This window comes from Fomitiporia mediterranea (assembly GCF_000271605.1).
Source record: "Fomitiporia mediterranea MF3/22 unplaced genomic scaffold FOMMEscaffold_14, whole genome shotgun sequence".
NCBI lineage: Eukaryota > Fungi > Basidiomycota > Agaricomycetes > Hymenochaetales > Hymenochaetaceae > Fomitiporia > Fomitiporia mediterranea.
Window position 1 is genome coordinate 238,411 of NW_006760399.1, and position 14,588 is coordinate 252,998.

General features: G+C 45.0%; 6 protein-coding genes across 6 annotated transcripts; 3 read left to right on the forward strand and 3 right to left on the reverse strand.

Annotated features, from left to right (window-relative positions):
- Window positions 1-3,260: 3,260 nt before the first annotated feature.
- Window positions 3,261-3,553, reverse strand: FOMMEDRAFT_161067 (uncharacterized protein; the record flags this gene model as incomplete). The annotated part of the gene is made up of 2 exons (XM_007270717.1): window positions 3,261-3,457; window positions 3,511-3,553. The coding sequence occupies 2 exons, from the start codon at window positions 3,551-3,553 to the stop codon at window positions 3,261-3,263; spliced, it is 240 nt and encodes a 79-aa protein (XP_007270779.1).
- A 255-nt stretch (window positions 3,554-3,808) lies between these two features.
- Window positions 3,809-5,714, forward strand: FOMMEDRAFT_142948 (uncharacterized protein). The gene is made up of 5 exons (XM_007270718.1): window positions 3,809-4,164; window positions 4,237-4,271; window positions 4,355-4,538; window positions 4,603-4,700; window positions 4,757-5,714. Exons 1-5 carry the CDS (start codon window positions 3,939-3,941, stop codon window positions 5,363-5,365), a joined length of 1,152 nt encoding a protein of 383 aa, XP_007270780.1. The 5' UTR covers window positions 3,809-3,938; the 3' UTR covers window positions 5,366-5,714.
- Window positions 5,715-6,175: 461 nt separating this feature from the next.
- Window positions 6,176-6,923, forward strand: FOMMEDRAFT_95356 (ribosomal protein S19; the record flags this gene model as incomplete). The annotated part of the gene is made up of 3 exons (XM_007270670.1): window positions 6,176-6,198; window positions 6,384-6,526; window positions 6,595-6,923. 3 exons carry the CDS (start codon window positions 6,176-6,178, stop codon window positions 6,921-6,923), a joined length of 495 nt encoding a protein of 164 aa, XP_007270732.1.
- Window positions 6,924-7,190: 267 nt separating this feature from the next.
- Window positions 7,191-8,650, reverse strand: FOMMEDRAFT_136713 (Aldo/keto reductase; the record flags this gene model as incomplete). The annotated part of the gene is made up of 10 exons (XM_007270719.1): window positions 7,191-7,336; window positions 7,403-7,455; window positions 7,515-7,640; window positions 7,712-7,806; window positions 7,872-7,953; window positions 8,019-8,131; window positions 8,187-8,314; window positions 8,375-8,438; window positions 8,494-8,538; window positions 8,612-8,650. The coding sequence occupies 10 exons, from the start codon at window positions 8,648-8,650 to the stop codon at window positions 7,191-7,193; spliced, it is 891 nt and encodes a 296-aa protein (XP_007270781.1).
- Window positions 8,651-9,601: 951 nt separating this feature from the next.
- FOMMEDRAFT_31475 (uncharacterized protein) lies at window positions 9,602-10,440 on the forward strand (the record flags this gene model as incomplete). Its single annotated transcript, XM_007270614.1, has 4 exons — window positions 9,602-9,761; window positions 9,818-9,874; window positions 9,925-10,160; window positions 10,318-10,440. 4 exons carry the CDS (start codon window positions 9,602-9,604, stop codon window positions 10,438-10,440), a joined length of 576 nt encoding a protein of 191 aa, XP_007270676.1.
- A 2,216-nt stretch (window positions 10,441-12,656) lies between these two features.
- On the reverse strand, window positions 12,657-14,319 carry FOMMEDRAFT_113456 (uncharacterized protein; the record flags this gene model as incomplete). The annotated part of the gene is made up of 5 exons (XM_007270720.1): window positions 12,657-13,054; window positions 13,110-13,278; window positions 13,334-13,577; window positions 13,647-13,971; window positions 14,024-14,319. The coding sequence occupies 5 exons, from the start codon at window positions 14,317-14,319 to the stop codon at window positions 12,658-12,660; spliced, it is 1,431 nt and encodes a 476-aa protein (XP_007270782.1).
- Between the last annotated feature and the right edge of the window lie 269 nt (window positions 14,320-14,588).

The following is a 14,588-nucleotide window of genomic DNA, read 5'->3' on the forward strand; positions in this document are numbered from 1 at the left end:
CCTTCACTAGTACTAGTCCTCCTCAAGTATAGAGCTACAGAGTATTAGCTCTGACTCTTTCCTAGCTTTAATAGTCCTTTGTCTTTGTACAAAGTGTTCCTAACTAGCTATATAGTAAGTAAGTATAATATTTTCCTTTTATCTCTTCAGGTTTTCTCCTAGTCTTTTCCTTTATACTTCTTACTCTGGACACTATACTCTTTCTAGATCCTCTCTCCATACAAGCATTCTAAATGACTTGTCTTTAGTTAAGGTTATCAAGTAATACTGTGCTAGAGTATGTGTTTAACCTTAGAGAGATAAAGACCTTGTTCTCAGGTTTTGTTACCTTTTCCTAACTGACTTAGTACCTACTCCTTCCTGTCCCCTCTCTCTACTGATGGATTGATCACTCATTAGTAATGATTAAAGGTTAATAATGCTGAGCTGGAGTTCTTACTAAGCAGGACAACAAAGGTAGCCTAGTTGATCTGGCCAATCTCTAGACTTGTGACTAATAGGGTTTTGTATATAAACTACTCAGTCCTAAGTCTTGAGTTAAGCTTTTCCAAACTTAGTTACTGTATTTTACAATTCCTAACAGTTACAAACTGTAGAGAATCATTTTATACTATAGTAGAAAGAGAATAGTAAGAAGGTGCTTACAGACATACTGTATTTCTCTTGGATCCCAAAATAGTGTGTAGCCACAATACTTATGGCCTTCTGGGAGTGTGAACAAATCTACATTCAAGGTATAAATCATATGTTACTATCTATATTATATGGTTTACTCACAAAATGTGAATAGTTCTTCAGCATTCTTTGTTTGAGACACAGAACTAACTGTAGGAGGTTTAATAGGCTTTAATCTCATCTCTGAATTTTATACTAATAGTAAATGTGACAAGATGCAGAATGTAGGATGAAGATTGAACTTTGTATAGTAAGTGTTGAGTGTGCAGACCTTTTATATGAGACAGAAGGCAGTTTTGCTCTATCTATATTTGCAAATGACCTAGTAGTAGCTTTAAGTATGGAGCCATAGAATTCTTTACTATACTGCTTAAAGAGGAACACATTACAATAACAGTGGTTATTTGAATGTCAATATATATTACTATACATACAAAGAAAATCAAAAACAGGAATAATTTAAATACAACTTTGTAGTAAACTCATTGTTATTTTCTTAAGTTAGTAATTGGCAAACGTGTCACACTCTGTGTGTGTATACATCCTGCTCAAATTTAAAAAAAGAGTGCAATAGGTTACTATAGAAGGATGAAGGGGCACTCAACATGCTACAATTGGTGTGCAAAGTGGAAGCAAAGTACTAGTAGCAAGGAAAGTATGATGTAATGCATTCTATTGTCAGAACAGATTGTATACAATAACTGTTTCAAGTTAAGCAAAGTTTGATGAATGTGGAACTTTCCCCTGATTTTGGAGGACAAGGGATATTGACCAACTAGCAAAGCCAGTTCACAACTACCAGCTTGTCAGTCCAGCATCCCCTATGCTAGTGCATTAATCTATGTGCTTATTCCTAGCCTAGCAGTTATACTGAAGCAAACAGGCATTCAGGCTTCAGCAGGAGTTGTTTCAAAGTACCATGTCTCACAGCCTGATTGCCACATACCAGGTACACAGCTTGAGACCTCCTCACTGGCATATATCAACAGAAGTAGAACAGTGAATACTCGGTAGGACAGGAGCTGAAGGTGGCTTGCATTGAAGCATCCAATTTGTGTCGATCATGTTATGGAGGTCTTGGTTTATATTTGACAGCGAGCTTATGTGGGCCCCAGCCAACAGCAGAGCAGCAAGAGAAGCGCGATGTGTGAGACAAAGGACCACATCTTGTCTCCTCCATGGACATGAGTTGGAAGCACCATTTATCCGTCAGTGAATTTGATTTTATACAGATTGGAATGCAAGTATCGATCGAGCAACAAACAGACAAAGAACAAGGTGTGCTGTTATTAATCATCATTCCATCGTCGCATTATTGTTACTCACGTACTGCCTTGAAACTGACGGAGAACAGCGCAGCAGAGCACATCTGATCCCTGAAAACTAGTCATATTGCACCCGGTGGCTCTGAAACGAACGCCGGAGATTGCGAACAAAAAATCTAGTGGTGGTGGTGTCGATGGTATCAGATATAACAACGCCCCAACAAGACGCTCTACAAATCCGTATCGGATCTGATCCAAGCCATAGCAAATAAGTCAACGCACCTCACACCACATTATCAAGCGTATAATATTCCTAACTGATCTAATCAGTCTCGCGGCTACTGTCAAGAAGACGAAACAAAGTCGACTGACACGTTTTGATGAAGTGAGAACATTGGTCAGCGAGTTTGTGAGTCGATAGCTCTTTACCAGTCATGAGGAGGGTGAGTTGAGGAGAGCAGTCTAGTTTGGCTGCCTGGAGGCTTTTGTCAAAGAGGAAGATTACTCGAAGACATGCTCATGCCAGCGAACGTTAATAAGGAAGTACACGTTACAGGTCCAGGGCAGACTGAAGACCGAATCTGCCAAGGAAGCACGTTTACTTGATAGGAGTCGCAAGTCAAAAGCCCTTTTATCCTCCCTTAATACGAAACTGAGCTCTCATCCATCACGAAGTTACGTTGGGACAGTTGTCGAGACAAGAAACGCTTCCGTTTTGGTTGAATAGGATGACACAATCATGGAGCAATTTAGTCGATATGGCATTGACTCTCAGTTGCGTGCACTCGGCGCTTATAATGTAAAGCAGGTAACCCAAAAGAAAAAGAAACGCTGCCGTGTTGTGTCCGAGATCAGGTCCTGTATCAGGGAACCGGGAGAGTTTTGGATGATGCGGATGTAGCTCTCTGTATAGCCACGCGCCGGATTTCAGATCTTGATGTCAATTGCTGGTGATTTTTATTTCGAATATTCGATTTCTTCCGTTCCTCTATTTTGATGTGATCCACATAATCGCTCTCGACCAGCGTTCTCTTGTGTCTACAGGACGAGGATGGAGAAGACAAGCCTTCGTCTCTCGTCCCCGTTTATACGAGAGGTGCTACTTAACTTGCGATAGGGACGGGGTCGAGTTGAGTTACGTCGCTGGGATGAACAAATTAGCAGTGCTGATGATCATGGAGAGCAGAAGCAGATTTAGTGCAGATATGGAGTAATGCGGATTAAGAAAGGGAGTGAAGCTTGTTCTCGCATCATGATGATTGATCTGACAAGCTAGGATAAAGATAGCTTGGGTTGGGTTCAGTCCCTTTCGGGCCTCGGTCACTTGATTACGCTCTGATTTTTCAGGTGTGTTGCATGGGCTTGGCGGGCAGTTCCCTTCAAGGCATTTGTTGAGAAGAGATGGTCGTCTTGCAGGAAGAGACACGCACTGGAGACATTATGGTCGGAAGATGATGAGTGCGACGGGATGCGAGGGAACGGTGGAGATGAGATGGTGTCGCTCAGTAGAAGAGACGCTGGCTGTGCCACCCCAGATTAGGAAACTCATACTGTTAGTATATTCGCCCACATGACCCATGCACGAAAGAAATGCTCAGAGCAATATTAGGCATGATGCAGACTAGTGTAGAGTGATATCCAGCAGGACCGTGATGGCGCAAGTATCCCCATATAAGCTGAAAGTGAATTGAAAAGGGGGAAGTAAGTTTTTCTGAAGGAATAAGAAAGAGAAGCCGGCGATCAGGAAAAGATGCCATAAAAGGGATAGGAACTGTTTCAGGCGACGATGAAAGCTATCTTCTCACTGCTTTCCCCATCAGCCCGCTCTCCTTATAACACTACTCCCACAACTTCTTCCCCTTCCTCAACGACCACCGACTGCCTCCCTGTAGTCGCTCTCTTAGCCACCGTCCAGCATTCGTCGCGTCCTTCTCACTGGTTGGTGTCGTTGATTCAGAGCATACTTAGGACGAAAGTAGAAGCCAGAAGAAGACCGACATGTCCGCACCAGATATCACTGACCTCCTCCCACCATCCCTCAACCTTCCGCCGCACTTGAGCGCGCACAAGTATTTCTTCGTCTGCACGCTCACCGTCGCAGCATGGGACACTCTTGTCCTATCTCCGCGCTCATGGCGTCTCATGAAGACCAAAGAATGGCCAGTCCTTAAGATCATTTTTCACTTCTTGCGTCTCTTCATGCCTGCGGAGTTCATTATAGTGGGTGAGTTGTCATCTTTCCACCCGAAATGGCGTCCTGCGTGGTGTGTGCTAACTATCATTTGCGTTGCGACAGCGGTTGCGTTCTTTGATACACATTTCACACAGTCGGTGCGTCGCTGTCAACCATCCGTCAACGACGGGTGATTTTGATGGCTGAGTTCTGGGCTCATTACTTCTTGTTCCATCTATAGCAATGCTCCCACTTCTTCCTCTTCGAGCCTATCTGCACTGCTATTCTCGTCTCGGCCTGCTCTATCATCCATGTCATCCGCATCCACGCCATCTACGACAAGAACCGCACTGTCCTCATGGGCATGACCGCGCTCTTCGCTCTCCAGGTTGTCTGCATGGCTATCACCTGCGGATTCTACCGATGTAAGCGGACTGTTTCATTTGTGGCGATCTGTTCGTAATTGAAAAAAAAAATCGTCCGTTTTAGCCGTTCCCTTGCTGGAGGGCCAGGGCTGCATTGCAGGACCTAAGAGCAACTGGGTCGGAATCTACTGGTTAGCTCCGACGCTTTTGTTCACCGCCTCTGTAGGTCACTTTCCCTTATCAATTTAGACATAATCGATTAATTGATGGATGTGCAGTTCTTGCTTGCGATCAAACGCTCGCTTGCAACTCTCGAGGCGAAACCTCTGTCCTACTGGAAGCTGATGCTCCGTGATGGTCTCAACCTCTACGGTGCGATCTGGATTGTCAACATGACCAACATGCTCTTTTGGTTCATCGCTAAGCCGAACGACGGCAGCGACACCATCAAGACTATCGTGACTTCTATGGCTGCTGTTCTTACGACAACCATGACTCTTCGTATCATCCTCTCTGTCCGCGGTTCGCTCAAGTCTGGCGGCTCGTTCTCCGGCTCTTCGGCGGCTGCTGCAAGCTCAGGAGGCTCGCGCGGCGTTGGAACGACGCATGTCATTAGCACTCGCGGTGCAGGTGCACCTGGTGTGCTTAACATCAACAGCACGATTGGTGGCGTTGGCACTGGTGTCGGTCAGACCTACACGATTGGCGAGATGCCCGCTGACAAGAGCCGCCACGACTGGGACGCTGACGGGAAGAGCAGCGTCAACGAGGGCAAGGAAGCTGGACTTGTTCCCAGCGACGACAATGTCAACATTGTTGACACGCGCAGCGACCACGGCGCTGGCAACTATGGTGTCAAGATCACCATTGACAGGCAGGTTGATTGAACGCTCCACTTGTCGCATCTCCATTTGATCTACTACCGGACGTCTCTCATACCTGTTTTACCACCCGATCTGTTTCTTGCTTGTGTTGTTCCGATGACAATCCTCAGCAGAAAAGAGGACGAGAAGAAGCATTTGTGTCATTCCATCGGGCTTCGAATCGCTTGTGTATCTCATATCATTCATCTAACTTTTCGTTCTATCTATTGGAGAGTTTTTACGTGTGTTGGATCTGTACTTAAAACTTCGTATTGTTGCTGTTATTGTCTCCCTGGCCCCCTGTATAGTCGAGATATCTTGTCGTCGATACGATATGATACTTATTTTCATGCCTCTATAATATGAATCTTGCATGACAAGACAGAAATGTGCAAAAACAATTTGAGACCGCAAGACTAGCATCTACACACGACAAGCAAGGGTTGGTGATCATAGCATGAAAATGATTTTAGCTCAACGATAAGCACATGGCGGACGTGGCATGCTCCCAAGGAATTTAAGGGGTTCGGTAACTAGGCACGAAGCTTTAGAATTTGAGGCGTCGTTAACAACGGGTATGGAGGGAGACATCGTGATTAAAGTCGGCGTGAGAATACCTATTCATTACATAATAATGCAGTTATGTCATTAACTGTACAGTACATCTTGTTAGTCATTCCTTCCTTTCCTGTCCAACACGCAAGTCGGACAGAGGTTTGGAAGTCGAGGAGTCTGCTAGCAAAACACCTTCGAGGCTCACGCAGCGCGCATAACGTCTGCTTTCCACTCATTCGAGGAAGAGCTATCTAGTGGTCAGTTTAAAATAAGCCTACGATGCCTGGTGTACGGGACGTTAGGTGCGTGTTTTGTATTCCTGTAGATAATCGAGAGGCGAACTGATGACGGTGTGCGTTGCATCTGTGGTACTTCTGGTCTGGTGTCGTTGTTCTCGGGTTGGATCTCGCCTCATCTGTATTCATACTTGTCCTCACAACATCGGATTGTGATCGTACTGGAACAACCTACGAACGACAACCAACAGCGCGGACTCTTTCATCGCAGCATATGCTGCCCACCTCAAGCGATCTGGCAAGCTTGAGGTCCCAACATGGGTTGATATCGTAAAGACGGGTCACTACAAGGAGCTTGCACCGTATGATCAAGATTGGTTCTACGTTCGGGCTGGTACGTCCTCTGCACTTCTTCTGCTCTGCGTAACATAGCTCATCGTTGGTGGTGTAAACCAACTGCAGCCGCCGTTGCACGTCACATCTACCTCCGCAAACACGTCGGCATAGGCCAACTCGCAAAACTACACGGTGGTCGCAACAGGCGCGGGAACCGACCTTCACACCACGCCAACGCGAGCACGAATGTGCAACGTAAAATCTGTCAATCACTCGAGAAAATCGGTGTGCTCGAGCAAAATGACAACGGCGGCCGCTCAATCTCCCAAGATGGCCAGCGTGATCTTGACCGAATCGCTACTGCGGTCGCAGAGCAGCAGCGCGAAGAGGAAGAGGAGGAAGATGATGAAGAAGAGGGTGAGGGCGAAGGTGAGGGTGAGGAGGAAGAGGAATGAATAGATGTACGGTGTCGTTGGTCTCACTTTCCCTCTTTCCCTTTGACTCTTAACATGTTTTATGGCTGTCGCATGCTATTGTATGGGTATGTTTCCATCATGCGCTCAAAAGCAGACTGCGTTTTGCTTTCAATGCAAAAATGTATTCAATGCAGCATCTCATTCAAAGTGTCTGGGCTATCCAAGAAATTACTATCAGTCTACAAGGTCTAGTAACGCATTTTCTGAAAGAACAATGGCAAAACTACGCCAAGATACATCTCGATTTCAAGCTCTCAACAACCAACGTACGCCATAGAAAAATGCACCTCCAGCAACCACTGCTAGAAATCGCCGCCTGTTCATCGATACTCTCTGTCCACCCTGTGCGCCTGCCTCTTCAATGGCAGCAATCTCTGCTTCTGAGAGCTCGGCTATAGGATTCAGCAGGTCGACGTTAGTTGCTGTGCAAAGCCAAAAAATGAATAAGCAGTGCTTACGCAGGTCACCCACAGCAAGATATTCATCGAGGCGTTCCTTCTTGCTCGTCGTGCTGTCAAGATGAACAATAATGAACTGGCTTTGACTGACTTACTGGAGAAATGCACTTACGTGACAATGACAGCCCCTTTACTCTTCACCCATGCAAAAATGACCTGCGCTGGAGTGGCACCAAGTCGCTTACCGATTGTCTTGAGGACAGGATCCACTGGTCCACCAGGCTGTTGAGTGATGGGCCTGTTGTAAGACGGCAAAGAGTGATTTAGGTTAGCAAGACTTCGCCGCCAAAGAATTGAATGGCAGTATACGTGAGAGAACTATATGCTTCAATGACGATTCCTTGCTGCGCTGCGTATTCCACCAGTTCTTTATTTTCTTCCCAGTTGTATGGGTGGAAGCGAATCTATAATGCGACAGAGCAGTTCTCGATGAAAGAAATATTCCCTGGATGAGCTTGAACTTGCAAACCTGATTGACGGCAGGTTGGATTTTTGCCACTTTCTGAAGATCCTTTAGCTGTTGCACGGAAAAGTTGCTAACCCCGATACTCCTGAATTTTTTGTCCAGTGAGTCTAAGTGAGAGAATGTAAAACTTTATAAAATGTGTGAATTCACTTTGCTAGTCCGGCATCTTTGATTTTCTCGAATTCGCGCCAAGTATTCTCTATTGTACCTTCGATGGCACTTGGAGAGTGGATCAAGTATAAATCTACTTGCTTGAGACTGAGCTGTTTATTTCAATTATTGAATTTATAAGCGCGGCTTATCAAGTAAAGAACGTACTTGTTTGAGGCTGTTCTGAAATACCTCGCTGACTTTCCCGAATCCGAACTTTGTCGTGATAAAGAGTTCGTCTCGTCGAAGACCCTCTTCACGAATGGCTTTCCCAACGTACGGCTCGGTTTGGTAATCTGAGTTTAGAATATTCATTGTTTTGTTGATAAGGAAATCAAATTAACTAGTATACACACATTGGGCTGTGTCAATGTGTGAGAAGCCTTTCTCAATTGCCTGCTCTACATATTCCGTCACATCCTTCAACATTGTGAAATATATGAGCAAGAGTGCGACTTATGTCGGGCAATCTCACCTTGCCCTTCATTGACGAACCCGTGCCAAATGCAATGCTTGGAATCTGCAACAATAATTAGACGCTTTGTAAGAACCCAAAACGCCACATTCAATGTTAGCCATGTTATGCCACTCACCTCATTTCCATCATTCAGCTTTATCTTCCCAAAAGGCATTGCAGTAACCTGTGTCGACAAGATACGAGCGTGGTGATGGTGAGAGACAAGAAGTGTCTGCGAACCAATGGCTAGCGTGTGCTATAATTATGGTATAAACATCAATGAAGCGACGGATGACGCTATCCGGGATTTCGGACAACTTGATAAGATAACAAACAAGGTACAGATCGACGCCACAAATTACTACAAGTTACACACAAAAAGGGATAATTACACATGTGGATAAGTAATGGACACAAGTTACAAACATTCGTTTCTACATAGTAAATAGCAGATAAAGATTATGAAACTAATAATAACAAAACCAGTTCTGTTATCGCCTATACAGTTGAGTAGCTTGAAACGCAAATCAGACATGCTGACACGAGTCCGTTCATTTGTTGGTGAAAATATTCTTATCGATTCCACTGTTATATGTCATAAAGACAGAATCTGCAGGGTAGTAGGAAGGCTTCCTAAAATGAGCACAAAAGAATCGAGATTTCCTTCTGAAGTTGACCGATTGCAATGTAGTAGAATGTACGCATATAAAGCCAACTTTGCATATTTACAAACACAAACAGATTGGATTCAAACTTTCCAGCAACAGTGACGTCATGCCCTCAAGTTTGCTTTAAAGTTAGAAGCTTGGCTTCTCCACTTACCACAAGTAAGAGCCTTTGGCGTATGATGCAGGTCCGGTTTTCCGTATGTCTTGATCACTGCTTTCTCTGGACTCGTCTTCACTTCTGTTTACTTATGGATATACAGAGCAGCAGGAAGCCCTGTCATACTCAAGTATGCTTATCAGCCAAATGATGTGTTAGCCAGGAGCAATAAACGCAAATGAGGGGTCTGACTAGGTGTCAGGCAAATTGCCTGAGGGTAGCAAACTTGCGGGTATGAAAGCAAGGCAGCGTCTTCCGCCTTGTTTAGTCAATTACTGCACTCAAACACACGGTAGAAAGGATGTCGCGGGACCCCACGCGTGATGCATACACTGGTCTACCGAAAGGAAGTTGGAGGCAGTATGAAAACCGAAATTACAACGGAGACAGAAGTAGTCCGTATCGCCAATCATATACGGTTCAGACTGTTCCCTCTCTTGAGAGGCAATCGACAGGACCCCGTAGGTTCCTCCTTGCTTTCGAGCCATTACAGTTAAACGTCTTGGTGAATTCTTAGGTAGTTCCTATGATACGTATGAGACACATGGGACACATAAGTCCCATTCAAGGTCAGGTAAGTAGTTTTGGCATTTTTGATCGAAATCTTCCGTGGACGATTCTCAGATCCGCGAAACCGAGTTACGGCAAGCTATATGCACCCAAAACCACCTGTATCGACTGCCAAAACATATAATGAAGGGACAGACGTACAAACTCAACAGTATTACGATTTCAAAGGGCGATCCGATTCACTGGGAGTAACTGATTACCGGAACGAAAATATAAAAAAAGCACGCAGGCTACTGCACAAACCAAATGCAAAAGGTTTTTCTCCAGCAGAACTGAGGAGCGGCAAGTTAGTTAGTTATACTGCACGGCCAGGTTATGTTTTAGTCTATAAGAATGTACAGACTAAGGCGAAGACAATGTTTTATCCGCCAGGCGGAGATTGGGTAGCTAATTTAGTAATTTCGCGTTTTCTGCACGTATCTTCTTGAGATGCTGACATAGTTCAAGGTATTTAATGAAGATGAGTATGAGGTCGCGGAGGTGTGGAGGGATAGAATGAATGGGTTAGAGGAGCCTGGAGAGAGAGTCGAGGTAGTCAAGGACGGGGAATTCAAGAGTCTTGCTAGATAGATTAGTGCGGTAATATAGTAAGTCCTGTGAATGCCCAACCATGTCGTGTGGTGTGATAACAGCGCATGCAGTAGCACATTAAAGGAGGGAAAAAAGAAAAGAAAAGAGAGAGAGAGCGTAGAATGGAGCTTGGACTCGAACCTGAGAAGAGCCTTGAAAGGTGAAGGCAGTTCGTTGAAGGAAGATTCCAGGTTTTGGGATATGCTTCAGCACGTTGTCGTTAGTAATGCTCAATAATTGAACTTTGCCATCCGCATATCCAACCGTGATTTAAAAGGTAAAGACTGCTGCACAGTGTGAATGACTGTTGAGTAGTATGATATCAAAGAAACGACCACTTAGATCATAGTCCATAGTAGGAGTCCTGACAAAAGCGAAACAAGCCAATCCTGCCTGCATCTACGACTATCCCTTTCACCGTCCTCGACGTTTGGAATTAGTTCGGATAATTAATGCGGATCGCCAGTGAATTAGTATCGCCGATTGCACCCAAGAGTAGCAACAGGCTCTGAAAGTGTCTCCATAAGTGTTCGAATAACGACAGTGAAAGCAACATTTATTTTCTAGCATTACTTACAAGTCTTCCACTTTTTTCTAGGAATGAGTCTGCTAACTAATCCTTCTAAGTTTCTGCATAGGAATTAGTGATAGAGTCCCGAGAAGCTATTTAAAAAGAGTGTGTAGCTTGTCAAGATGAGCATAGAGGAGTCCAAGGTGTCTTCTGAAGATGACCGTTTAGAAGAGGGATAACTTTGCGAGAACGAGATATTAACAACGATCAGATCAGAGCCAGGCTTCCTAGTAACAGTGACGTCATCTACATAAGTTTGCTTCGAAGTCAAAGGCTTTGCTCGCCCTCTTACCATGGGTAGAGACCTTCTGTGAGCAGTCATTAGCGCGGCTATACGTAAGTCCTAATTCGCGCTTCTTTGGACGTGTAGCTCGTGATGCGTTTCTCCACGTGCTAATCCTCATCACCGTTGTCTTATGCGTATTCTGGGAGAAGGTTCAGTGATGTTCAAGCGGGATTACGGACCAAATGATGTGTAACTAAGGGGCGATGTGTGTAAACCAGAGATCTGACTACGCACTTAGCAAATTGCATAGAGCAAGCAAACTTGAGAGAGCGATGAATGCAGGGCCATATCCCTCATCTTTCTCAGTCGACTACTTCACTTTACGCGTTATTGAAAGGATGTCGGGGGATCCAAGAAAGCGTGTTGCACAGATTCCGCTGCCAATACATTATTACAATGAACACAGAGCTGCTCCAGTTACCCACCAAGTATATTCAGTCCGGACGGGTCCCCCACCTGAACCTCAACCGACACGACCCCGTAGGCTCTTTTCTACTCTCGAGCTATCGCAGTTAAAAACAGTAGCGAATACTTAGGTATCTATGAGACAGATGAGACATATAAGTCCAATTCAAGGTCCAAGTCAAAGTCCCATTCAAAATCAGGTCAGTAATTTGGGCATCTTCGATGGGGAACTTTTGACTATGATTTCCAGATCCGCGAGACCGAGTAGCGGCAAGCTATGGACGCCGGACTTCACTTGGGTCGAGCGCTGAGAGGACATATGACGAAGGTTCAGATGCACAAACTCATAACAGAGGGTTGTACAGACTCAAGAACCAATACCCGTCACTAGGGGTATCCGATTACTTGAACGAAGGGAATAGGAAAGCACGTAAGCTGCTACACAAACCGAATACAACCGGATTTTCACAAGCAGAATTGAGAAGTGGCAAGATAGTCAGCTATACTGCACAACGGGGAAATGTCATAGTCTATAGGGACGTACGGACTGGGCAGAAGGTACCATTCTATCCACCGAACTTCTCCAAAGGAGATAGAAGCTGGGTAGCCAATTTAGTAAACCTGTATTTTCTTCGCATATCTTCTCTGGATACTGATACAGTCCCAGGTATTCAACGAAGACGAGTATGAGGTTGCGGAAGTGAGAGGTGATAAAATATTGAATGCATCGGTGCAGGCTGAAAAGATAGTCAAAGATTGGGAATTCCAGAGTTTCACCCAGTAGATCAGTGCGGAAAAGCATGATTAGGTCTTTTGGTTCATTCGTTCTTAACCTCTGTTGTACTTCTGAACGTACGAACGGCGTCGTGTGATAACACCATGTGCCATCATTCACCAAAGGAACGAAAGTGATTGCGAAGTCGGTTACGCGGTATTGTGTCAAAGAAATAGGCAGTTAAATCATAGGCCATTCATCGAACGAGCCCTGACAGAAGCGGAAGAAACTAATCATGCCCGAATCAACAGATGCAACTACGATCATCTTTTTCCCCATCCTCAACGTTTGGAATGGGTTTGGATTACGAACAGGAACTGGCAATGATTTAGTTCCTCCAACCACAGTAAAGAATGGGAAAAGGCGTTGTAAGAAGTTCCTTATTTGTTTGAATAACGAGCGTGGATGCGACGCTTGTACCGCAGTCTGACCTTGGGGTCTTTCACCATTTTTCGAAGATGAACTATTCTGCTGGGTCGCATTGAACTTCTTCCGAGGAACTGGTGGTGGAAGCTCAGGCAGTTGTTCGAAAAGAGAACATAGCTCATGAAGTGAAGGCATTGGTGTCTCTCGTCCACTAAGCATAGACTATCAGCCCATGGCTCATCAATCTGATTGCAAAAACCTCTTACTTGACCACAATGACAGAATAGTCAGGTGGAGGGGGTGCCGTCTTGCGATATGGCGTTGCGGGTTTGTACACATGAAAAAAGACCTCGTATGGTGAATTCGCGTTTTTTAAAGGCGGAAGCGGATGTGAATATCCGGATTTGAGGAATCGTAATGACGAGAAAACAGATGCTAAATTCGCGGATCAGTCAATTTATATAATACTTGTTAGAGCATGTATACGCACAGAAGGATAAGAAACGGTGGAAACAACGATCAGTCCTCAGCGGTCTCCACCAGTCAAACTTAGATGCAAAAAGACTAAACATTTTCTTGAATGGTAATAGGAAGATATCCAAGACACGAGACCATTTCCCAGACCGTTTTAGAGGTATGGATCGAGGTGAAAACGGTGGAGCAGTAACATAAAAGCGACTCGGTGCTTGTGCGCGAATGACCGTATATCCAAGACGTTTCAGGTACGCATATACCTATACATAAGCACGGTGTCACATATTATTATATTTCGTATGGATTGAGAGAGTAGAGAATTGGCATACTTGATAGCGCTCCAATGTCAAATCCTCCTTTCCGATCATTTCTGCGTACGCCTGCTGGAGACTCATGGGGGTGCCCTCATCCTCTATAGTGTCGTCAATCTGAGACCAGCAGAACATGCTACCTCGCTCGATGAGGTACAAAGCCTCCTCCGGTAGTAGCACCACCTCCTTCTCCTTTTTCCGGTTCTGTGAACTTTGGTCATCGAAACCAGATCGATACTCGCGCGGTACATTGTGTCCCAAGGTGTTGAGGTAGTTTCCTCGTCCACTGAGAATACGCGCACGAGAGATATTGCGACACCACTCTGAGTAGCTGACTGTCTTACTAGAAAGATATATAAGATGACTTGACGAGAAGTATTAATGCATGAATGCACCTAGATATAGTCCGTTCTACATCGAGCGCGCTGAACATCGCTGCGCGTACACGGTCGAGTTTATGCTGCTGTAGACTTGTACCAGTTCCACCTCCATCCACACCACCAGCAGGCTCGAACTCTTTATCGCCGCGTTTGGGGATAGATGGCTTGCTCGAGCTTAAAGAGGCGAGACCCGACACTTTTGTCCAATCCGGGCCGCCGTCATCTTCATCGGACGACTGTCCTGCATCTTCCGGAGAATTAACGTTGGAGGGCCGTAATTCTGAATTTGGCTTTTCTAAAATGTCGTCCATGTTCCGTGTAAAGATATGTGCTCAGCGTTCTGTTTGCCGGAAATGACTCTATACAATACGATAAAATCGGTTGATACGTGCACGTGGCGGGAGAAACGAAGCACGTGATGAGCTATCCGCGTTATTTGTGGATAATTAGTATTACACTTCGCGTCTTACCCACACCCACTCAACTACGGGTCTACAGCATGGCGCTCGAGCCTAAAACTTCCCAGAAAGCATATACATAATCGAAAGGTAGACAAGCTAGATCATATAGGCATCTCCAA